Source organism: Drosophila serrata, unplaced genomic scaffold (genome assembly GCF_035046125.1).
Source record: "Drosophila serrata isolate PLE 108 unplaced genomic scaffold, ASM3504612v1 contig_241, whole genome shotgun sequence".
NCBI classification, from domain to species: domain Eukaryota; kingdom Metazoa; phylum Arthropoda; class Insecta; order Diptera; family Drosophilidae; genus Drosophila; species Drosophila serrata.
In genome coordinates this window covers 1347117-1372304 of record NW_028257139.1, presented here as the reverse complement: position 1 = coordinate 1372304, position 25188 = coordinate 1347117, and the positions used below count along the sequence as shown (strand labels likewise).

At 39.0% G+C, this 25188-nt stretch overlaps 2 protein-coding genes across 8 annotated transcripts; one reads left to right on the top strand and one right to left on the bottom strand.

Moving 5' to 3' along the window:
* The first annotated feature begins 9460 nt into the window (after positions 1–9460).
* Positions 9461–12789, top strand: cry (circadian regulator cryptochrome). The gene is given in 5 exon segments (XM_020957866.2): positions 9461–9751; positions 11058–11288; positions 11291–11400; positions 11467–12386; positions 12450–12789. Coding segments are annotated over 5 exon segments (1626 nt in total). The 5' UTR covers positions 9461–9609; the 3' UTR covers positions 12673–12789.
* On the bottom strand, positions 12730–25145 carry vib (phosphatidylinositol transfer protein vib). 7 transcript variants are annotated; one of them, XM_020957870.2, is made up of 9 exons: positions 24920–25145; positions 24417–24474; positions 16969–16999; positions 16774–16885; positions 16554–16705; positions 16350–16427; positions 15769–15878; positions 15523–15702; positions 12730–15422 (listed from the first exon to the last, which is right to left on the bottom strand). In XM_020957870.2, the coding sequence occupies exons 2-9, from the start codon at positions 24431–24433 to the stop codon at positions 15284–15286; spliced, it is 819 nt and encodes a 272-aa protein (XP_020813529.1). In that variant the 5' UTR covers positions 24434–24474; positions 24920–25145; the 3' UTR covers positions 12730–15283. The 7 variants fall into 7 exon arrangements, with proteins under 7 accessions (XP_020813529.1, XP_020813527.1, XP_086687898.1 ...); XM_020957868.2 differs by lacking the exon at positions 16350–16427 and adding an exon at positions 16054–16134 and having other exon boundaries at positions 24920–25079; XM_086831772.1 differs by having other exon boundaries at positions 24855–25076.
* Between the last annotated feature and the right edge of the window lie 43 nt (positions 25146–25188).

Here is a 25188-nt window from a genome sequence, read left to right as displayed (position 1 = left end):
ATTGAAAATTTAATTGGCTTTATAGTTTATTAAGCCAGCCACTTAACTATAATTACCAATAATTAAATTGGCCTTTGAATCGATTGCAAAATTGATAAGTAATTAATTATGAATATTCCCGAGCTGCTATTTTTCTCTCAATTAAAAATATTAATATTCTCATTATGAATTTTTAAACAAACGACATAGAATTCAACCTAGAGAATCAGTGATAAACGAGCTTGATTTTAATTTGAATATTTATTTAATTCGGCAAAATCAGCGGTAGAATCTCAGGACATTGTTTGTTTGTGAATATGAATAAATCCCTCCTTGATAGCATTCGAATATATAAGAGAACTCGGCTACAAAGAATGTTGTGTCCATAGTGCGGGCGAGCCCAGAAATTACAACAAAAGGTAATTTAGCAGTAACAACTTCAAGGCAAACACTTAACTTACCTGCGGCTGTATATGTGTGTGCTGCGGAGGTGAACTCATTCACCTGCATGATGGGAAGTAAAAAGCAATTTTCGTAACATTTGCATGCCTTAAACTAACACAGACGAATAGAGCGCCGGCAGGATAAGGATGAAGCTCCTGACGATGGCGATGGCGCTGGCGGGATGGTAGAAAAACCTACCGGCCTACCTCTTGGCTCAACGGCGGTGGTGGGGTGAGTGTGAGAAGTTCGAGGTTGTGCGTGCGAGTGTTGGTATAAGTAGAATGGAGTACGTGTTATGCTGAAAATGCAATTTGCCTTCTGTGCGAAATGTACGGAAAATTTATGCAAATTTATCCCTTGACCCCCACAGTGTCGCTCGTGTCCTCACTTTACGCGCTCCCGTCCATAGCCCTTCGCCAGCATAGCGGAAACAGGAAGTGCGACCATTGTTCCTGCGCGTATGTGTTTGTGTGTGTGCATGCTTACACTGTGTGTGAGAATTTGTGAAAGCACTAAAATGAAAATATAGTGAAATATGCGATGGAAGGGAAGGAAGGGAAAGGAAGAGGTCTCCCCGCAGCTAGAATGAAGTATGCTTGACATAGACTTGATAGACGATGGAAATTATCTACAAATCTTGTATTTAATATCTTAATTTCTCATTAAATAAAAATATATAATAATTATATAGGAACTTACCTTTTATTTTATTTAATTGTAAATATAACAACACTAAGTGGCGAGCAACGAAAAGTGTCATTAGTTAGTTTTTGGAAATCTAACAAAATAACCTCCTTTTAAACTGGGTAAGGACATTTTTCTAAACATTTCCTCATAAAAATAATATAATAAAATATGAGATAAATGAAATTAGGTTCATTTATCGAAATATAGAAGTAATTTTTGACACATCTTATAAGAATAGCGTCTTAAAAGTACATATTTATTAATATTTTTAGCTTTTAGTGTTCTTATTATAAATGACCAACGAAAAATGACTTATTACAGGGTATTCAATGGGAACTATCTACAAATACGACCTACCAGATGCAACAACTAACGAAAACAACAAATACAACAAAGAACAGCAACTGGGAACGCGACTGGGACCGCGGCAACAAAAAATATGTGTTCACAACGTGGTGTAAATTCGCCATCGATAGTTTTGACATTACGTATACGCAGTGAGGGTCGTGTGTTACTGCCATTGTGGCACCCCCTGCGGCACCACTCGGCGGCAGCGCAACAAAATGGGCCAGACCACGGCGTCACAACGTTAAAAGCGAAAAAAATTCGAAGGATAAAAGTGGGAAAATATTGCAAACATGGCCACATTGGTGAGCACCACAAGAAGCTGAACCTGGCCAATGGCAAAGAAATTTGTGTGTGTGTTTGTGAGCGGCGGTGGAAAAAAAAATGAAAAGCCCCCGGTTAGTTCAACAGAGCCATTCGCTACGGTATATGTGTGTGTGTGTGGAAATGCACAAGGGAAAATTAGTGGTCATTCTGTAATAGATTTTGGAACAACAATACAAATATTACATTTCTAGATGAAAAAGAAAAGTTGTGAGGAACTAATTAAGTTAAATAAAGGGTTGGGTTTCTATAATAATAATATATGCCATTGTTGAAATCGAAGGATAGACTTAGCAAAAGGCTCTTTAACCTCATAAGACTTTTTAGTGCACCCCATAAATAATGATACTTAATTATTATTCAATTTTTAACACACTAAGCAGGTTCCCCGAACGGGTGTTTTACTTTTGATTTAAGATTTCGAGTTGTTGACCCATTTTATTGCTATTTTTCTGTGCGTGCATGTGCGGAATTGTTTATATTGCGTTGCACGTGCCTTTGACATGCCGATCCCTGGCCTGGTCCCCGTGCCTATTTATGGCTCCTGGCTCTCCTCTGTGTGGCGAATGTGAGTGTGGGAATGTTTGCCAGTGTTTTGGCTTTTGGGCAAAGAAGTTGAAGCGTATTAGGCAAACACAAGCCTCAGGCGTTTAGTACAAACACACACTAGCACACACGTGTTGGCTTCCAGAATGCTTGAGTGTGTGGGGAGTGTGAGGGTGCTGTTGACTCCTCCCGTCGGTGTGAGCCAAGTGGCAGATAAACGACCATGCTTAATGCGACCAAATCTTTTTAACGCCGCATCAAGCCATTTTTCAATCCCGATCTGGGCGCAAAGATTAAGTTGTCTCTAAGTCGTAACACAGCCGGAGTCCTTTAGTTCGGGGCTAGTGGCAAGGACTTTGGACAATGGGACAGGGGTTCTTAAATAAATCACACTAATTTCCTATTCCTTTTTGTTATAATGTGCATCCTTTGCGAGATTGCATTGAATGTTGTATTAAGTTATGGGTTTGGTGCTTTAAAAAATATTAGGGTACTTTCAATGTACACTTTAATAAAAAAATATAAAAAAGGGAGGAATTACAGTATAGTACATATTTACGAAAATCAGTATCCATTGGATTAAATAATTTGTAGCATACTTATTTGCAACTTTTCAGTGAAAAATTTTAAGGTATTCCTGTTTGACGTTAAATAATAAGAATTCCCATATAATAAAATATCCGAGGGTTTTTTTTTGATACGATATTGCAATATAAATATTTATTCCTCTATGGAACTATTTATCGATTTCTGTTCTATCCCATCGTCCAGTCTGCTCTTGCACCTGGTCAGTTTCACCTGGCACAAATTGCAGCACTTCACGGCAGAGTCGAGGTAAACAAAAAAAAAAAAAACGAAGAATGGCAAAAGAAAAAGTTTAATTTCTCGCATGAAAATTAGTTCAGTTCAGTTAAGTTCAGTTCAAAACAATTATTCCAACTTTGCGAATTGGAATTCTAGGAGACTCTGAAAGACGTAAATGAAGCCTGATGAAAGTGGAACTTTTATAGCGGAGAGCGGCGTAAAAAAGTGAGAGAAAGAAAGTTTCGCTTACATAATTTACAATATACTTTTATGAATGCCCAGGGAGCCAGTGAAGCCGACTCTGTGCCAGGATCCATATATATATATATTCACATTATTGTGTCCTGGACAGAGACGGAGATGGAGACTGAGACTGGCGGCATTTTTAATCAGACCGGATTTCGTTCGCTATCTGTCAGCGTTCGTACTTTGCGAGCAAAAGTTGTATAATAATATTCATGCCTGACATCAAATTCATTAAGAGTGATTAATATTTGTTTACTGTTTACGTCTCCTCCGCCAGCTGGCAGCTTTTGGTGTGGCAAAAGGAACATTAATTAAATGGTTTCCTAAAAGAGAATCTTTATACGAAATGTTATATGCGATGTGACATTCGCTGTTCGCTCTCTTGTTGGCTGCAAATTAATAGCGAACCGGGGATTTACGGCTTGAAATATTTCAGGGATATTAGCCAATTTCTGCTGCCAAACCAGAAAGGGGTTTTTGCTCCTAAGTCGCCGGACAAATGACTCCAGACCGATGCGATAATGCGGCTTAACGAGTTGCATATTATGGCAGTCATAAATGTGGCCAAGACTCCGTCTTTGTATGGAGTGGTTCTGCTTGTTTACGGCGGAATATTGGGTGAGTTCTGGCCTCCATGGGTCCTGGAATCGAGTTGCTCAAAGCACTTGCTTTTTCGCCTGCCCATTGCCTCTCCATTTAATTAAGCCTACAGCTGCAGTACCCGCACAACGGTTCGATAAAGTGAAACATATTCCCCAGTACACTTAAGAAATTTGGGTATTTAATATATTTATTGTCATATATTTATTTTTAAAACTCTGTGGACAGAACAAATTGTTCTCTTGCGGTATGAAATCTCCTTTAAAATGTATCTAAAAGTATTCAATTGAAAAGAGTACCGAAATGTTTTAAATCCATTACAATAATTTATTACATCTTGTAGTTATGGACATTTTTTAAGGACTTTTAAATTACATCTTTGTAAATAATAAAATCAAATAGATTTTCCCAGGAAAATATAGTCCGAAAATGTATAAGATTATTATTTACCATACTATTGAGTTTTATCATCAAGATTCTATAAATATTAAAAGTAAGCTTTCTCTCATTGTGTATTCTGTCCCCATTACCTGAACAACCCGACTTGTTGGGTTGGCGAAGGTCCTTGTGCTGTGGCCGGGACTGATTCTCCCGCCGCGGCGGTTGACTTCAAAGGTTCCTCCTGCTTTACATAAATATTTATGCGAGTTAATTTGTCGGCATATATGCCAAAGGGTGGTCAAAAAGAGGAGGGGACACTGGTTAACAGAGGTCAGAGAGGTCAGTTGGGTGCAATCAATCAGACAAAAGGCAATATTTACAATTTGAAAGCAACGTATGTAAGGAATTAATACGACTCGGTTGACGTCAGGCTGTGCACCAGAGAGGGGTCGCTGCGTCTGTCCATGATACCCGCAGGTAAACAAACAAATAAGGACGAGGTCCTTCGATCCTGCTGTCGCTCCACCCTCCTCTTGGCACCATTCCGTTCCGGGGTTCAACGTTTCGCCCCGACAGGGTAGCGCCTGTCGTTGACAGCCGCCGTACACACACACACACGCACACTCACTCAGTCGGACGCTCTGATAGGCACGAAACCCGTCACTTACATGTGGGCATAAGTGTGCGTGCGCCCACCATTTCGACTAAAAATAAACAATAGTCAAAAGCAGCAACAAATAACAGAAAAACAAAAAGGAAAACTAACTTCGGAAAGCCGAAGGTTGTATATCCTTGCTGGATTATGGAAGTATGCATGAAAGAAACCGAACTATGTTAGTTTTCATATAGCTTATTTTCTTGTTCTTATTACTATTGAATCTATGTCAGCTAGATAATATAGTATATATATATATATTTAGACATATTTATAAATATATCACTTATACGGAAATTAGATGCTTTGATGGTTGGATCGACACGGCTGTCAACTCTGATCAAGAATATATATAGTTTATAAAGACACGTTCTCTTCAGTGATTTGCAAACTTATCACTAAAGTTATAATACCCTAAAAGCGCATAACAAATGGACATAAAAATAACAAGTTAGAGTTTCTGTCTGGGCTAAATAAAACTGAGCTCAAGTACTCTTTCAATGGTCATAACGAACGACAGACGGATAATAAAAACAAACTTTAGTTACATATATTCAAGGGATATATTCATTAAGGAATTTTTAAAGAATTATGAATGGAACGAAAAGCGATAGAAATTTTTATATTTAGTACTTATAAACACATTTATTGAAACATTAAATAATTCACACCCTAAGTCAAAAGCCCTTTGCATACACAAATCATTCACAAGTCCTTGTACATTTTCCTCTAAGAGTACTTAAGACCCCCTGCCTGTGTATTGTATGCACATAAAATTACATTAAATATTATTTCATTTACGGTCCGTTTTCCACGGAATTCGCTGACTGTGTGTGTATAGGATTGGCGGCACAAAGGATCCAATGGTGCGTATGATTGACATATTTGATTGTTTAACTTGTATTAGTAAAGTCAGTAAAGTCCACGAAGAGGGCCAATAAAATCACAAAGGGAAAGAAAAGGATATACGGTCATAGGGTAGAAGGTTGTGTCACGAAGGCTATCCTAAAAAAACACACTAACATATACTAGGCTTTAACCCTTCGAGCTAGGCATTATATAGAGTGGTTTGCGTATAAAAAAAAGTGTAGTAAAAACTATAAGGTTAAAGGGTGTGAAAAGGAACTACTATTCATCGGCATTCGATAGAAATTATATTTAAAAAAACAACTTAGTTCGATTTAATTAGTTAATAAATAGATGACAGTTCAAATTTCCATGATAATGAAACATTAAATTTGAAAGCATCAAACCCCTTCATTAGTGAAATTATTTTGACAAATTTTCATCTATTTGTATAACCAACTGCCTAAGATTGCGTCACATGAACTTGGTAATTTGGTGAAGGACTGGGAAATCTGTGGCACATTCTATTTGCCAGAGATTTGCTTGGTCAACTGACTGTGGCTTGGGCAGCGTAATCTCCTTACCAGGAGTAAAGGGAAAAGCTCTGTTGTTTCACATTCTATGAATGCAAATGAAGGTTTCTGTGCTTCCATACAAATACACACATGAATGTGAGTATTTTGGTATTTATCAGATTTATGTCAAGCTTAATGTGTGCAATGATTATTCATTTAAATGTACACATATGCAGCTCCAGCTCCAACCTTGTCGTCCTGTCAAAATCACTCTGCAAGGTAATCGATTTCATAACCAGTTCTCATAAAAAGGAAGTGTGATGGATTGCCACAACTGTCATCATCATGCAACGGGTTCCGAGATGCCTTTTCTTTTCAAAAAAGTGAGCTGTTACATATTGTTGTCTGGCGTCCATGTAACTTGTCTAAAAATACTCCAAGGGAAAATCAAACAGAATAAAATTCCTTTCGCAATCTACCCCTAACAAGCTGCAATTCACGGCCTGGCAATCGTGTAATGTAGTGGGGGTGGTGGAGTTCATGCTGCTGCTGATTGCACAAAGGATGCCCCTCAAGTCCTTGGTGACGTGTTGAGCGAAAGAATGAAACCTGCGACCAACAGTTCGGCGGAGAAGGACTCGCTGCAACCGACCTGTGAGCCTGCAAGGTGGAGGTGGATGATAAATTATAGTGCGAGGTAACCTGCTCGTACCTACAATGAACAGTTTATCCTTGGGGGTAGGATGAAGCCATACGGGGGGCAGCTGCACATGTTAAAAGGAATCCCATTGATGGTCTTGCCCTGGTCCCAGCTGGCGAATGACAAAAAAAGAAACGAATATTCCGCAACAATTTCAATTTCTCAGTTCGCATTTCGGTGCTTTTCAAAAGTCGTAAATGTACTTGGCAAATGAAAAAAAGTTTATTCCACGAATATATAAACTCTGAAAGAAAAAGTTAACTTAATATACAGGTACCAGATATATCCATCTAGGTGTAATAACCGGGAAAATAAATAAGAGCATTTCCAAATGGAGGTAAAAAAGGAACCAATGGCAACGCAAGATTAAATTGGGATCACCTGGCGTATGAGTAATTTCCGATGCAATCAGCAATTTTTCGCCTTTTTAGTCCTTTCTTTCAAGCAATACCAACGAACGTAAATTAGTTTCGTAAAAGCTAACAGTTCAGGCTAAAATTCTTTTGTGTTCTGGTTTGGGGTTTCGACTCTATTGTTCATTTTTCCCTATGATTCAGAGCATCCTGCTTGCTTTTAACTCTCCCTCCCGTTATCCTGGTTTTTAGACGAGGTCCCACCACCCAATGCTCATTATTGGCATCATTTGAATTCCCGCTTGATTGTTGCAACTAAAGGCAAATTCTAGTAATGTTATTGCTCCTGCTCTTTTAATACCCTTAAAAGATTTTTAGTTGGAATAAGCAGCTAGGAACGTGGCAGTTAGCAGTACTTGGAGAAAGGTTAGTCTTTTGAATCTACCTAGGTTCGTTTATGCAGGTTTTAATTGCAAGGATATACAACTTTCGACTTGCTTTCCAGCTTGTTGTTGTTTCTGTTGTTGCCAGGACACGTGCATGGCCGAGCTTTGCAGTTGACATTCCGCTACGCACGTTGCTGCTCTTCGTCCTGGCTGCTGCTCCTGCCGCTCCTCCTTTGGCTGTGAATGTTGCTGCTGTCATTGTCTGCACAACAAGCAACGCTAAACTTTTCTGATGCAACTGCGTAGTTTTCCTGGGTCACCGAGGTCGCCCAGGGGTGGTCAAACCAAGACAATTCAAAGCTATGGCAAGGGGTTAATTGTTTGAATTTGTAATAGTTTTCCCTTGGAAGAGAACGAACTGTGAGTTGTTGATAAAAAACTAATCAATAGCAGGAGAACGAGTCTAGGAACTGAGTGTCCAGAGAAATGAAAAGTTCTATGTCAGATTTGCGCACTTAATATCAATCTACGAGCCTAACAATTCACAACGAATAAGAAATAAATGTGATTGAAATATGCCTAAAGTATGCTAACCAAGAATACATGTTTATAGTTTATGCTAATTATTGCTAATATATAATACTAGAGACTATATTTTATACAGACTATCTATTAGTTTTTGGTAATACCCTTGTAACATATGAGTTCCGAGTATAAAAAGCTCGCTAACTAAAAAGCAGCAACAGTTGTGTTTTGTCAACTACGAGAGTGAACTACATGGGAGCTTGTTCGGAAAGCTAGATATCAGCAGGGCTGTTTGGGGGAGAGGATTTGGGGGGTTCTGGGGGCTCAGCTGACTGAGCGCAGTGCGATGCAGTGCCCCAAGTACTCCAAGTGCAAGCAACCGTTGGCTGAGTGCCTCACTTATGCTCGCACACAGTCTCGCTCTCGCACACACACAAACATGCACGCCCCTAGCTTTTGTGTTGACGCACTAGAACGAACGGGTGGCTTCGAGTTACCGGTTCACAGTTACCGCTTCCAACACTGAAAGAAACTCTATTGAATATTGAATATGAATATCTGAAAAACATGAAGGAAAAAGGGGAAGCCGAAGCTTGATATTTTATCATGTAAATAATCATAACTCGGCCAAAAATTCATTAATTTCAATTCGGAAAGCTTTTCTGTGCTAGTTTTTGTTGGGTTAACAAATTTGCATACTACATTTTTCAATTTTACAAAATCAATTTTTTCTCGATTTTTGCCAATTTTAATGATGTAACCCCTTATAAAATTTTCAAAATTTCAAAAATTTCGGAAAAATTTTAATTTAAACCGGACATGTCTAGATCGATTGGGCTTTTGATGCTGATCAATAATCCATATGATTTATAGGGTCGGAAATTAATCCTTCACTGAATTTTAAGCTACTAATTGAAACTATAAGACCCTTGTAGTTTTGCAATTTAATCATAAAATAAAATATATTTTAGCTGAATATAATTTCTTGCTGTGTACAGTTCCCACAGGTCTCTGGGTCTCTCGCCCGCTACCCGTTTGTTTCTGGCGTCGGGTGGAAAATGCTGAGCTGCTGCCGTCAGCGAAGCTACTCTCAGCTCTAGCATTTCGCATTCCCATTCGCCAATTAGAGACTGGTGCGAGCGTGTCGCGTGTACGGAAAATAAATTCGATATTCCGGTAATTTTCCGAGCGGGAAAAACTTTCTCACAGGTCGATATAGAGAACGCGATCACTTGATTATTGAGTAGCGAGCTTATTCCTTCGTCCTTTCAAGATGGCGGTACGTGGAGCGAATGTGATGTGGTTCCGGCATGGATTGCGCCTCCATGATAATCCCGCTTTGGTGGCTGCTCTTAGTGACAAAGATCAGGGAATAGCACTGATTCCAATATTCATATTTGATGGAGAGAGTGCAGGTGAGCGAAGCACGTGTCTGTGTACCAACTAAACAATTCACAATTCTCATATTTGCATTTGCCATTGAGTTCATTGAAACTATATGCATATAAGAATCGAACTTACGGCTGTCATGGGAATAATTAAGAGGGTTACGTGGTTTGGATCAATTGGTATCTCTTAGCTTTTTATTGAATATATATACAAAGTGACTTAAATCAACAAATATAATCGTTTTTTACGACTTAAAATTGAACGTCTATATATCATTTTATATACAACCGAATTGCTACCTTTTTGTTTTATGTTTGTTTTCATTCAAAGTCAAATAATCTAATTGAAATTTAAGGAATATAATAATGTAATTGACAATGTTATAAATGTTTACTGATGCCAAACATTGTATATTAGTGGGTTAAGCAATAAATAAAAATGCAAAAAAAGCTCGATTGCAATTACACACTCATTGTACGTATGAGCTAATATCATTTTTTTTTTGCGACTTGCCTGTGTTATCAAATATTTTCCCTTACCCCGACCTCCGCAAATTCAGCGTTTTCGCAGCTGTGCACCCCAAAAGGGGGGTTGGGGGAATGGAAATCAGATGGCCGCGAAAAGCGGTAGGAAAAGGAGGGGAGGAAAAACCTAATGCACTTTAGCTTGGCAGAGCAAAACAAACGATGCGCTATAATGCGATTTGCGGCTGGCGGTTCCATGAATGCACGAGTGCACCATAGAATATAGAAAGACAATGCAAAATCGGGTAAGGGGAGGGGACAGTGAGAGAAAACCTGAATGCAAGTATAATGCCTTTTCAGAGAGAGAAATTCGTATGGAACCCATAACTTGACCGATAAGCGTCATTTTGCGGGTAAAATCGGAAAAACAAGCAACCGAGTTTAGCTCAATGTTTTGTCAAAGGAAAAGCTGCAAGATAACAGAAAGCTGGCCAACTTTAAAATGCAAAAAATTGAGGTCGGTTATGTAATCTCAAGAACTGGTAATTTGAATGCACATTGTTTAAATAAAAATAAATAATTCAAATTCAAGAGACAATGCTTTGCGAATATTTTAAAATGTACTACATTTTTATACATTTTTGTATTATTATACCCTTGCAGGATATTAGAATTTTAGTCAGGGATTTGCAATGCATTAAAGTAGTCAGTTTCGACCATATAAAGTAGATGATATACTGATCGATCTTATCCTTTAGTAATTTTGGCTTAAAGCAGTTCATGGTTTTTTAAACATATACGGATATAAGACTGTCTATCCCTTAATTTTTACAATAAGATATGATGTTACTTACCATTTCCGTTTCAGGCACCAAGTGTGTAGGTTACAATCGTATGCGCTTCCTGCTGGACTCCCTGCAGGACATTGACGATCAGATTCAGGCAGCAACAGAGGGAAGGGGACGCCTTCATGTCTTTGAGGGTGAACCGGTGAATATCTTCCGTCGGCTGAATGAGCATGTGCGTCTGCACAGGATCTGCATGGAGCAGGATTGCGAACCGATATGGAACGATAGAGATGACTCCGTCCGGTCGCTATGTATGAGTTGGGCATTGACTTTGTGGAGAAGGTTTCGCACACTCTATGGGATCCGCGGATGGTGATTGACACGAATGGGGGTATTCCACCACTAACGTACCAGATGTTCCTTGTAAGTACTCATCAAACAAATCTCTAGAGTAATTATATTTAGTAATAACAATTTGTTTTCTACCAGCACACTGTTCAGATAATTGGCCTACCACCTCGCCCTGCTGCCGATGTCCACCTTGAAGATGCTACTTTCGTTGAGTTGGCCCCAGAGCTGCGCCGCAGTGTGGGCTACTTCGAGAAGATGCCCAATCCGGATCACTTTAATGTCTACGGCGACAACATGGGTTTCCTGGCCAAGATCAACTGGCGTGGTGGCGAAACCCAAGCCCTTTTGCTGCTGGAGGAACGACTTGAGGTGGAGCAGCACGCCTTCGAGCGAGGCTTCTACCTGCCCAACCAGGCTCTGCCCAACATCCATGACACACCCAAGTCTATGAGCGCCCACCTGCGCTTCGGATGTCTCTCGGTTCGTCGCTTCTACTGGAGCGTCCACGATCTCTTCAAGAATGTCCAGTTGCGAGCCTGTGTGCGCGGCGTTCAGATGAGTGGCGGAGCCCACATTACGGGACAACTGATCTGGCGAGAGTATTTCTACACGATGTCTGTGAACAACCCGAACTACGATCGCATGGACGGCAACGAGATTTGCCTGAGCATCCCGTGGGCCAAGCCAGATGAGGATCTCCTACAGCGCTGGCGCCTGGGCCAAACAGGCTTTCCACTGATCGATGCTGCAATGCGGCAACTCTTGGCTGAGGGATGGCTGCACCACACGCTCCGCAACACGGTGGCCACCTTCCTAACCCGCGGCGGCTTGTGGCAGAGCTGGGAGCACGGACTGCAGCACTTCCTGAAGTATCTGCTGGACGCCGACTGGTCGGTCTGTGCCGGTAACTGGATGTGGGTATCCAGTTCGGCCTTCGAGAGGCTGCTGGATTCCTCGCTGGTCACCTGTCCGGTGGCCCTGGCCAAGCGCCTCGATCCGGAGGGGGTCTACATCAAGCAGTATGTGCCGGAGTTGATGGGCGTGCCCAAGGAATTTGTGTGAGTGGATAGAACTTAAGATTCCTTCGGGAAAGCCCAATCTTAACATCCATTTCCCCCCAGGCATGAACCATGGCGAATGTCTGCGGAGCAGCAGGAACAATACGAGTGCCTGATCGGAGTCCACTATCCGGAGCGCATCATCGATCTCTCCAAGGCGGTAAAGCGCAATATGCTGGCCATGAAAGCGCTCCGCAACTCGCTGATCACTCCGCCGCCGCATTGCCGACCCTCCAACGAGGAGGAAGTGCGTCAGTTCTTCTGGCTGGCCGACCAAACGGTGTAGAGTGGAGCAGCCCGTAACTGTACACACACACAAAAATAATAGGACTATTGCCACTCGTATATTATATATCATTAATAATGCTTTATTTCTTCAATTAAAATAATTACTACAATACAATTAGTATTTGTTTCATTTGGTTTCGATTTATTTTTAACAGCTCATAACGTGTTACTCATATATCAATTGTATTCAGCTTACTGTAAAAATCGTTTATGGTGTATATATATAATTATTATTATCATTTGTATTACTTTATCAAATTATATGTTAATCAACAGTATTAATTATGGTTTTTATTTTTTTTATTACGAGAAAAATTGAACGCGAATTTATTTCAAATATTGAAATGTAATTTTATGTCGATCTACTGATCTCCTTCATTTTCCTTTCGTTAATTGAGAATGCCGCTTGCTTGTATCTTATTAGTTTGTGTATATTTTATTTTAATGCCTAAATTCTGGTATTTCTTCTAGATGTGCGCCATACAAATTAGATATTTTGGGGATTGATAGGACCTATAAGGATTTATTGTTGAAGTTTGAGTCCCTCGACAGTTTGCTACAAATAAAATTGGAAAAAATTATCCTCGAAACAGACCGAGGTCCTGGTTTTCGTCCCCTACAATTTAGGACCTTTTGTACACCCTGAATCGCCAAGAGATATAGAAATTTGGAATCTGAGAAAATTTTAGATCTATAATCTAGAAATTTAAGGGCCATGTTTAACTGTGGGGAATCCACATTTTCACTTAATCTTGCACATTCCTTAAATTGGCTAAAGTAAACATTTAGAGCGATGATGCTGGCCATAAGTTAGATTTCTGGTAAATATTAATGTAGATTTCACACACACACATAAATATATATGTTTTTGTATACGTTAGCTAAGTAAATAAATAAATCGAAGTAACCAATTTGCAATTAACCAACGAACGCGAACAAACAAGAACGCACACAGCAAATAACAACTTGGCGCAGTTTATACATTATGGAATATGTTGTAACGCAGCATTTTTGCCTTTTATAATAATTACATAGTATATTTTTATTAAAAGTACTCCCCGTGTTTCAAGTGTCCTCTGTGTATGTATGTACAAATGTATAATATCCTGCCGATGCTGATGCATTCTCTGTGTGTCGAGTGGGATGTCTGTGTGTTCGAACCGATTGGCTATAAAAATAAAACCATTTTGTGCAGGCAATATATTTAAAATCCTTTTGAATTTTCCCTCGACTATTCCATTCTCCTCTTCTACATGTCGCTAGTTGAATGCTTTAAGCCTATGAGGTTCTATTAAATTCATTTGCCTTTTAATTCCTCCATTATCCTTTGGGTCTCTAAGTGCCGCCGCGTGTGTGTGTTTCAAGATCATGAAAATATATGTAGATTTTGTTAAAAGCTTTCATACTTTTTGGTTTGACAGGTTTTAGTTAGAGTTAAAATGGACGTTTCATAGATATATATTTAGTTTTACATATTGGGGTAACTCTCAAGTGTTACTTCTAGGTTTGAGCAGAAGTTAGCGGTAATTAGGAAAGTGCTCGAGGCGATCTTGAAGGTGTGAGATGTATCTAAGGTGGTTTAATTTAAAGATTTCTTTAGATTTCGAATTATTCAGATATTGGCAGTTTCCTAGTGTCTCTTGCTTGGTAGTGTGTGTTTGAAAACTTGTGAGAATGGAATTGTACATTTCATTTGGGGAAAATCCCATCACAATCCTAAAATGATATACAGATATACTATCATGTTCGTCTGCACAAACTTACATAGTCCAGGGGCTAACTCCACTCGCAGGCGGTTCTTCATACATACATAAATCATTCAAACTCAAGCCCATGAAAGGCAACTGTTTGCTCAGTCAATCCTAGACTCCGTTCCCGTTCCCGCTCTACCGGCATCTTGAAATTTGGTTTGTTGCATTGACTGCTGACTTTTTGAAATGCAAATCGAATGCCGGCCACAACTGCATAACCAATGAATGCAAATAGACGTGCCTGGCTGTATAGGCTTCCATGTACATATCCTCAGATGTCTCCGCACATCACAAATTCAAAATGCTCCGAACTCCGCCCGCCGCTCTGTCTCGATTCTCGATTTGGTTATCGAACAGGATGATTGTGTTTAACTTTTTACATTAACTTTGATCTGGTTTATTTTTACAATTTTTAAAACTGCAACTTAAACAATTGGATTTCACGTGTAACAGGCTGTCCTGTCGCATTCTGTCCTGTGTGTTTTTGCTCCTGTAACATACAGTGCAGGGAAAGGAACTTAACTAACTTACTGCGGTTGCAACTCGGCTTTCTCGGGTTCTCTTTAATTTGTTGGGTTGTTGGGTGCTACACTAGAACTCAGCTCTGTTGCTGCGGTTGCAGTACACTTGGTGTTTTGCTTTTGTTTTAGTTTCTGCTGCTACTGTTTGCTTCGAATTGCTTTCATTTCGTTTCAGTTTTGCTTGCTTGGTGTTTGTTTGGTATTGTAAATTTATTTATGCAATTTTATCTCAATTTCATTATCGCCTGCTCGCCTTGCCATGTCATCTAGTTTCTGCTTTGTTTCTCCAGATCCTTACATACACATATATAGTTTGTTTAGAATTTTGTAACTAGACTTATTCGGCGTCCGCGCGCATGCCTCGCACTTCGCCAACCTGCCGCGCCTTGTCCAGGTCTTCCTTGGTCTGGTCCTCGATGGCGCGTATGTCAGCCATTGTCAGACCGTACCAGCGATCAGTTGAACAGAAAACTTGGCTGCAAAGGGAAAGAAGGGAGGTAAATCTATAATATCTGCGGTCTTATATGAGTGTTTTGATTTGTGTTTCGAACAAATTCAAAATGCAACGCCATTTACCGATGGAAGTTTGTGAAGAGACGGCGCTCCGATTTCTGAATGAATGTTTCTACTCTATTTTGCAGGCCGAACCATTTGAACTCGCACGTCACCAACTTGTAGCAGGTCATGACGGGTTTTACTTTCTTTTTCCAATCGGCTCCCACCAGGGGACCGCGGCCCGTCTTCTTTGAATGGTAGCTGAAATCGGAAAAAATAACCTATATATTTTAATCCATTTTAAAGAGTCTTCTGATTGTCACTTACGTGGTTGGATCCTCATCGGGTTTGTAGTCCGCAGGCAGGACAGGATCGTTGGCAATGTCAATATGCACCACCTCACGCATTTTCAGCTTATCCGGCGTCAGCTCATGCACCTGCAAATACGGATTTTGTGCGCAAACCATTTAAAAACTCTGAGTCTCTGCACTATGAAACATTTAAAGCGATTATCTACTGACAGACATGCACATGGATCAATCAATGGCAGTTTGGAACTACAAAGCTGAACAGAGCAGACAGCAAATGAAATGATAAATCAACTACACTCACGTTCTCGGTCTCCCCAATGTTATAATCAAGGTGTTGCGAATAGACATCTACTCTAAAGTTCTTATTCATGTAACCGGGATTCTTAACCGATAATCGATAACAGAAAGTAACCAAAAACCGAAACCAAAACAAGCCCAACCAAAAGGAAATGAACTCAAATGGCAATCAAATGTGGTTAGTGGTTAGTTAGTCATGGTTAATATTCACAATGCATGATGAGATGAAGTGATGGTTTGTGGAGAGAAAAGGGAAAAAACACAAGGTTAGTAACGTCTGACAATGGATCCTTGACTTACATTTTCCGAGTCGCCCTCATCGCCGACGTGGAGCGTGTCGATGATTATTTTAAACGCCTCTTTCATAAATTTGGGGTTCTAGAAATGCAATGTAATTATAGTGTAATCAGATTGTCGTGCACTCATCCACGACGCACTCATCCTTGCCGGAAGTTTACAAAATAATATAGACCCCCCGTGTTCCCATTAAAACCCATTAATTACCGTAATAATCGTTCGACAATAGGGATAGGCATTCCATGCCTCCTCATGGATCTCCAGTGAGCCCTTGGGCGCCAAGAGTCTTATATAGGCTGGAACTTTTGATTGCAGATGATAGATCTTATATGTGTATTGCCCGGAGTTGTATTTTCCACCTGCAGTAAACAACGGAAACGATGTGTCAGTTGTGAGTTCTCAATTATAAATTTGCGAAATACTTTACCCAGCAGGGGAACATCATGGAAGGGTTCGTTCTTTAACACCTCGATGCCCTCGCCACCGCCCGTATTCTCTTTTGATGCCTCGGCCACCGAGAATAATTGTGCTACTTGATACTGTGGCAGGGGATAAAATAAAAGATACGAGAAGTGGAAAGTTATTCTCTGGGCTTTCATCAGAAATTTCCATCAGGACTCACCTCTTCCACAGTTAATGGCAAGGTCACACGGCTGCAACGAGAAAAAAGAACAAAGGATGACACTGTCAGTGCGAGCGAATATATATGTATGTATATGCGTAAAGGATACACGTTTTAATTAAGTTTGTTATAACAGTTTTAATTAAATATCAGGCCTGTGTATAAAAAGAAACGGACACCCTTGATAGTATGGGTTAATATGGGCTTCAAACATATCGTTAAATATGAAATTAAAATGGCTTTTGAGTCTTAAATATTTGCTTAATAACAATTAAAGTCAGTTGCCATACTGAGAGCTTTTTGGTTAAAGTTTACTTTGATAAGTGACTCAACTATTGTGTTATTATTTCAAAGGCTTTCATATTTAAAGATAAATTAACTAAACAAACAAAGGTTAATTGCGGCATAAGCACATTTGCTTACAAAATTTGCATAATTACACTAATTTTACACATTCTGTGCACTCAACTCGAGCCCTAAAGTATGCAGCATTAAAGGGAAGAAACTATCTTCGGCCACTTGTCAGAATGACCATCTGTCTAATCACAATCAATTGAAGTTTATTGATACTTGTTGAGATAAGATTGGAATTAGTTGGCTTACCCGATGGCAAATAATATAGCAACAACAAAATCCAACCTAATTGTGTGAAAGCAAGACTCTTGAAACATTTAAATGACTTAGTTTTAATTAAAATACTACATAAATGGGCGTTGCTTTGCAGAATGCTGCAGTTATGCATTTCTGAAATGCTGGCAACATAATAGTTTTGCAAACATTTTCTAATTTTATTTGCCTGCTAAGTATAAGCGGCCTTCAACCAACGCAACCCACCCACTTCTGGGCCAAAAACACTCATCCTTTAATTACCAAAATAACAAAAAAGGTCGCAAGCAACGGAAGCTGCAGGAAATGTTTTGGGTGCCCCATATAATTATGACAGCCTTGAAACTCGTTGACATCGCTTGACATTTGTCGCGGTTTTGCAGGCAACATTTTAATTCCCAAAGCTGGAGCAGTTAAATTCCAACGAGTTAGGAGAATGCTCTTAAAAGTTGGCTTAAACTAGGGAAAATAATTTAAAAACAGGGCCTGTAAAAATATTATTTTCTCAATGCAATGTTTGTACTCCTCTCCAAAGAGGTTTAAGTACAGCAATTATTCAATATATTAAATCCAAGAAGCAACTCTAAGCATTATTTATAAAATAGAAACTTCAAATTCATATAATAACGACTCCCAGCAGAGTCCTAAAAAAATTTTATAAAAACGATTTCCAGCTGAGAAACTCATTTCCTTTAAAGGGGTAATTTAAGGGACAAACTGTAATCAACGGATAGTCAAAAGACCTCATGTTTTCATATAAAATGTTTTCCGGAAAGTAAAAGGATAAATTACTCCTATGAGGCGGGGTAGCCTTGGCATGCATTCGGAGTTTTCCCCCACGACATTGGCAAGGTGTGAACGGAAGCTCCTTGGCCATAAAGCAGGCAAGCTCCGTGCTGGTTGGACTTTATGAGTTGCAATCCGTATACCGTATACACTACGTTTATACATATGTACATAAACACCAAACAATGCAACACAGCAGCTGGAAACACGACACGACTCGAAAACAATCAAAGTGTTGTAGGTGAGGGAACGGATCCTGAAAAGGAGACCTCCTTCCTGCTTTTGTTTGCCAAGCGTCTTGCAGGCGCAATTAACCTTTTGGTCCTCTGTTGACACTCATAATGATGTGCTTCCTAATTGCCAGCCGACTTGAGCAACTGGTAGGCGTGGCCAGAGGGACTTTAAGCCTTTAATGTACTGGGCCTCCTGCACAGTTGGCCAACTATGCACCGCCCCTAAAAAGGTTAAAGTTCGCCGAGCAACGGTCGAGGTGAGAGGGTGGAGATTTAACTTTTGCCCCGAGTTCATCGGGGGATTTCCCCGAAAACAAGATGAATGATTCAGCCGGGCGGGGTGTATGGAATCCGCAAAGTTGGAACTATAAAGGGACTCGGGGCAAGTTTAAACACTGTTGTGGTGTTTAATTATTAAAAAGTTATGTGAAACTTTACTTAATCATTTGCGCTTCATGCATTTGAAGTCCAAATGAGCGTATGTTATACTTTTGTTTAACTTTATAAATTTATAAAATGTCAGACTTTAAACTTTAATGTGTGATTCCTTAAGATATTAACTGAATTCACATAATTGTGACAAATAAATAAAATAAAAATAGATATATTTATCCATAGTGTTTAAGTTTTTAAAACGTTTAAATGTTATATTTATAAAAACTAACCAATTTTCAACTAAGCTATACATAATTCTTATCAAAATCATTCATTTTTTATCTCTTACAACTTTATTCGTTATTTCAAATGGTACAACTTTAACACAAATAAATTGTCATAAGACACACTTTATTAAGCTTCATTTTCCAAGAAACTACTAAAATAAAAAGTAATAATAACAAAATACAAAGACACCCAAGAACAGAGGCAACACAATACGTGATTTTGTGACAAATAAAAAGAAAGAAATACAAATAAGTAAGTAAATAAGTTTCCAGCAAGGGATGAAGGGAAATAACAACTTCCAACTGGGTCACAATATCCCAATTTCGAAAGATCAAACGATTTATGGTATATTTTGTTGCGAGGGTTTTCATGAATCAGAGCACAATGGGAGCAATAAACAAATTATGCAAAAACAAAAACAGAAACATAAAAGAAATCGCCACATATGGCAGAGAGAGAGAGAGGTTAAGAGCGAAGGTTTGGCGCAAAACAATAACATCAGCAGCGGCGGCGGAATATTGAAGAACTCTTAATGAGACCAATGTGGCCCAAAAGAAACACACTCAAGGGTCCCCCCACTGACCACTTTGGGCCCCCTCCCTGGTGTCCGTAAACAAGGGAAATTGTTTGGGTTTTGTTGCCATAATTAAAAATGGAAAGTGATTGTGTTTGGGGGACTACCCGAGAGTGTGTGTGTGTGGGCTGCGTCGTGGAGGTCAAGTAGAAAGCTCTCGGCCAAGGCTCTTGCGGACCGTCCAAAACTGAAAGGCCAGTAATAATTGATTTACCCCGCAATAAAGATGTCACAAAGAGATTGCCATTGTGCTTAATAAATGCCTTGACACTGACTCATTCAACCAAATCCACAGAAAACTAAAGCTTTTAACGCAAGCCTTTTGCGTAATGATTTGGATTATTACACACATTTTGTAAGGCATGAGTAAACGTAAAGAAAACTACACAATATTCCGCATGGAATAGTATATACATTTAGTCAATATTTGAATTAATTCGAATGTGTTGTTTGCTTTGCTAGAAAGACCATCTTGCAGACTTAGTTCAAGGTCAAAGCCTAACCTCCGACATCCGTATAAAGCTGTTTTAAAATGGAAGTAAGCCCAACTTTTATCTGGTTTCGATATTCAGGTTGAACTTATAAGAAACAATTCAAGGTCACTTAAAGAAATCTAACTTAAAACCTGATGAAAGACATGAGTAGGCTTATGAAAAAACCTAAAAGTAATAAAGTAATTGTTTACAAATTTAAGAGCCATTAAGTAGTAAATAACACACATTGGCCAACTCTTTTCAGACCTCTTTTTGAGCCAAACCAACAGTCAAGCGTCACACTCAATTGCCAACAATTTTTGTAATGAAATAACTTAAACTAAACACACACACTCTCTCTCTCTCTCTCTCTCTCTCTCTCTCGAGGTGTGTGTATGAGTTGGAAACCACAAATACAAACCGAAAACCAAACGCTGTCTGTTATCTTATCGCGGAACATAAAAAAACACAAATGGCGGAACTAAATTGGAGCTCGTGCCATTTTCGAATTGATTGCGGCGGAATGGACGAGAAGACCAACAGGGGAGGGTATCCGACAGATATATGTGTAGGGGATACAAAGTGCGCCAATCAGTTGGGTCAGTAAAAGTCACGCCAGAGCAACTTTATGACGAGTGCCAGGCCGAGGTGGATTGACATTGAAACAAGCTTTTCCTTTCAGAGATCAAAGTTGAAGCGGGTTAAAAGTTAAAAACTCTGTATTTTATAACGATGAGATGGGCAAAATTGAATCTCTAATGTATGTACATTTATGGATGAAAAACATTAGTTAGTTAAAAAGGTTTGAAATTTACAGAATTTTGTCAGTTCCCAACGTTTTCAATTTCAGTTATTTGTTGATATTCATGAACTGCTGCTCACATTACTGTGAAAATAAATATAGTACGATCTTTTTTTATAGTAAACAATAAAGTGTTGACCGACTGCACACATTATCAGATGAAACATACAAAGTGCAGCCTATCGCTTTTGATTCATGTTGCCACTCTGCCCCGTGACCATTTAAAATTGTTTATCCACCTGAGGCGATCTGCCACCACCACCCGGCACACGTTGCCTTCATTCCCACATTCTTTTTTCCTTTTATTTAATTGTAGCGTTGAAATGTTCAGTGCGCCAAATGGTTTATACTCCCACAGCAGGCCGCCGGGAAATGCAAAAATCTGGCAGGAAAAGGCATTTGGAAATGCGAAAGGCAAAAGGCTCTCGGTGGGGAAATTACGACATCAATAACAATTAAACATTTATGGCATTACTTCTGTCAACTTATGGGGACTATAATACCAGGAATTTCATTAAAGGCTCTCACAAAGCTGAATTGTATACTTTCAGCCTACAAATATGGGCACGTAATGGCACTTAAAGCTAAATATACACAAATCGCCGGTGCACACGGAGAATGTTGTAGCTACTCTAATTAGCACTAGATGCTAATCTGTGACTTTCAGTCAAATATCGGACTAACTTACAGTTCTGTAAACAGTTCTTTTCTTATAATAATTATACTACTGATATAATTCTGGTCAGAATCTAATACACAGAGCTATACCTGACATCCATATTTATTTGTAAAAACGGGGCCTTAAGTCAAAGCCCACTATTCCTACCAATATTTTGCTTGTATGACTAGGTTACTTGGTATTTCTATTTTCCTGTCAAGTAACTACCTGGGACTTTAACAGTAAGACGAGAAGCCAGCCTTATCAATCAATTATCTGAAACAAACCCTTTATATAGTCGATCGTAGCTTATAACCAGATTGATGTGCACGATAAGGGTAACGCCGGCTATAAAAAGCGATAAGAATTGTGTGATTTTGCAGTACGACTTTTCCACGTGCAATCTGTTTTGTATGACCTTGGCTTTCCAACAGCTGCCAAAGTCAAAATCAATTATTAACTCGGCAATTTCCTTTCGCCATGTTTTTGTTCCCCATTTTTGTTAATGAATAAAAAGTAACTTTGGCAAATGTGAGGATGGATGGGAATACAAAAGCACTCAGTCCTATAGAGAAATACAGACGTGTGTGAGTTTTTTGCAAATAAGAGTGAATAAAATTTAAATTAAACAAGAAGGGAAAAAAACTTCGGGAAGTCGAAGATAATATACACTTGCAGTTTGAAATCCCATAAAGTTTAAAATATACGAATTCATTTAATCGATATTTTTATATGCATATGGGCAATTCTCCAGAAACGTGCACCGCGGCCAAAAACTTAAAATTGCTTAAAAACGAGTATTTTTAACATGATTATATTAAAAATTGATCAAGATGATCAAGACTAAGAGAATTTTTCATTTTCTAAATTAAGTTTCAAAAAAATCGATGTCAAACACGCGCAAACGCAAAAAATGTTGTTTTTATCAAAAAAAGGCATAAAAAATGGCATGTTTTGTTTTGATGCCAATCTCTGAAACCGAAGCATTTTGCTTTAACTTTTGGTTTCTAATATGACATAAAAAACCCAAAGATTCAATATTAAGTGCAAAAGGACATATCCGATCACCAATATTCGTACAGTTTCAGTTTGAATTAGCGCTTTCCAAACTGTCGCGTGCGACCGGGACAAAAAATTGAATTTAAAAAATAACTACTTAATATTTTAAAATCAAACAAAATACGTTAGTAAGATAATTCATTGCGTAATTCATTAAAATTTATTGTACTACAATTTTTCATCACGTTTCGCTGAAATCAGAGCTTAAACTGGTTTTTTTCTCATGTAACTTCTATTTTTGTCGCGTGCGAACGCAGTACATTTTAGTGAATATCTTGAAAACAAACAAGGGTTCAAAATCGACCTTTGCACCAATTATAGTGCTAGCCAAGAGCTATACGTTTCAATTTTTATAAAATTAAAATAAAGTCTTGGCAAATGTGTTTTTTTAGTTTGAATGCGTACGAATGTCGCATTCGACACCAGAGAATGCCCATATATTATCAAAGTTAAAAAAACGCATAACTAAGCCAAAAAAGCATTAATTTTACTTCTGAAAGCGTTCCTATGCTAGTTTTTATGAATTTAATAAATCTGCATACTCAATTAAAAATTAAAAATTTTTGCAAATTTTTGACAATTTTAAAATTTTGAAAATTTATTTTTCTACCGAACATGGATAGATCGACTTGGCTTTTAATTCTGATCAGTAATATATTTCTAGGGTCGGAAATGACTCCTTCACAGCGTTACAAGCTTCTGACTAAAACTGTAATACCCGGCCAGGGTATAAAAAGATATATTTCTATGCGGGTTAAAGAGAGAGTCTCAGTGTGTGCGTGTATTTTTTATACAACCGCGATAAACAGCGTAAAAATACATACCATAAATGTTATCATTTAATTTGTGTACAAATTTAAAAGCCTCGGCTTATTCGTATGTTTATTTTAAATGGGTGGCACTATTTGGATATAGGAAAGGATTCTGGTCTGGCAAGAGTGACTAACGGAGTGGCGGTTATCGAATTCGTTTACGCAACGACCTTATCGCACTTTAACAACTTGTTTGATTAAATTTTGCCGAAAGCTGGGCCGAAAACCTAAAGAGAGGCGCAAAAGAGAGCGACGTGAGTCACACAAAAGCGACAACGTGGCGCCGCTAAACAAAAAAATAATAATAAAAAAAAAAAAAAGGAAAGTCAAGAAAGCCATTATGAATCAAGTAAATTTTGCGATTCTTACGTTGGCTTACGTAGAAACTTGCTTACGTAGCTTCGATTCCAACTTGAAACTTATTACGTCATCACAAACAGCTGCATGGTGGGCAACGAAGAGATTGTGAGAGCAAAAGCAAACGGGGTGGCGGAGAGAGAGGAGCGGGCTGATAAGAACAATATTCTGTTGTTGTTCTTGTGGAAAATGCCCGCAAGCTTAATTGCAAAAGCAACAACAGCAACAAACAGCCGACAAGACGCCAGAGTTCTTAAGAGAGTGAAAGAGAGGCGACACGCGACAGAGACCCACTCACTGAAAGAGAGAGAGCGGGAGTCTCGGAGTGAGCGGAAAATCGATTTGTCACAAACCTTTGGCGGCTTGCACGGCTTTTAGGGAAATTTAATAATCACAGGTAAGCTGAATAAAATGTCAATACTCACAATTCTTTGATCTGCATCTTTTCCAAATATTTCAAGTTGTCCTTTCCTCCTTGAATCGCTGCGGGCAGAAGATTCCGAGGGGCGGCAATACGGTGACAGAAAGGGGGAGAGCGAGAATATAGCATTAGATTTTATTTGAACTTTCTTTTTACAAGTTCCAAACATATGCAAATGCACTTGCACTCGACGCGTAACCTTCGCACGCACTTGCTATATTTAATTTATATATCTGCAGGTCCCGTTCGACTCGATGCCAAATGCTAGAACTCTGCGCTCGCACAGTTGTTTATGTTTATGACTTTTACGCCACCGTTTTAGCGGCTTTTTAGTTGGAAACTTTAGTTTCCTTGATTTTTTCTCCAATTGTCGGCAAAAAAACACGAGTCATATGCACACACACACACACACACACACACCCAAAGAAGCACACGCACTCACACACTTCCAAGCGGAATCGCAACTATTTCATATGCCGATAATTTATTACAGGAATGCTGACGTACAACTTGCGGTAGCGCTGGTTGCCTGAGCTCGGTATCGTTTCGCGCTAACTAAATCGACGGCAGTAATATTAGTAATGAGTTTTTGTTGTTAAGTTACTGCGTGTCGGTCGGAGTTAAGGTTCGATGTTCATGCAAAAATATTTCGATTTCGATAACTATCGACTTTACGATTTTGATATTGGTTGTGCTGCGGTCACACTTAGCGATAGTATCTGAAAAACTATTCAAAGTAGATATGGTGCGATTAATATGGAGGTGGTCAGTGGTCC

Coding starts and splice junctions, on each gene's coding strand:
- vib (XM_020957868.2), bottom strand. Junction 16,886..16,968: donor TGCCATTAACTGTGGAAGAG/GTGAGTCCTGAT, acceptor CCCCTGCCACAG/TATCAAGTAGCACAATTATT. Junction 15,423..15,522: donor CTCTTCACAAACTTCCATCG/GTAAATGGCGTT, acceptor TTCCCTTTGCAG/CCAAGTTTTCTGTTCAACTG.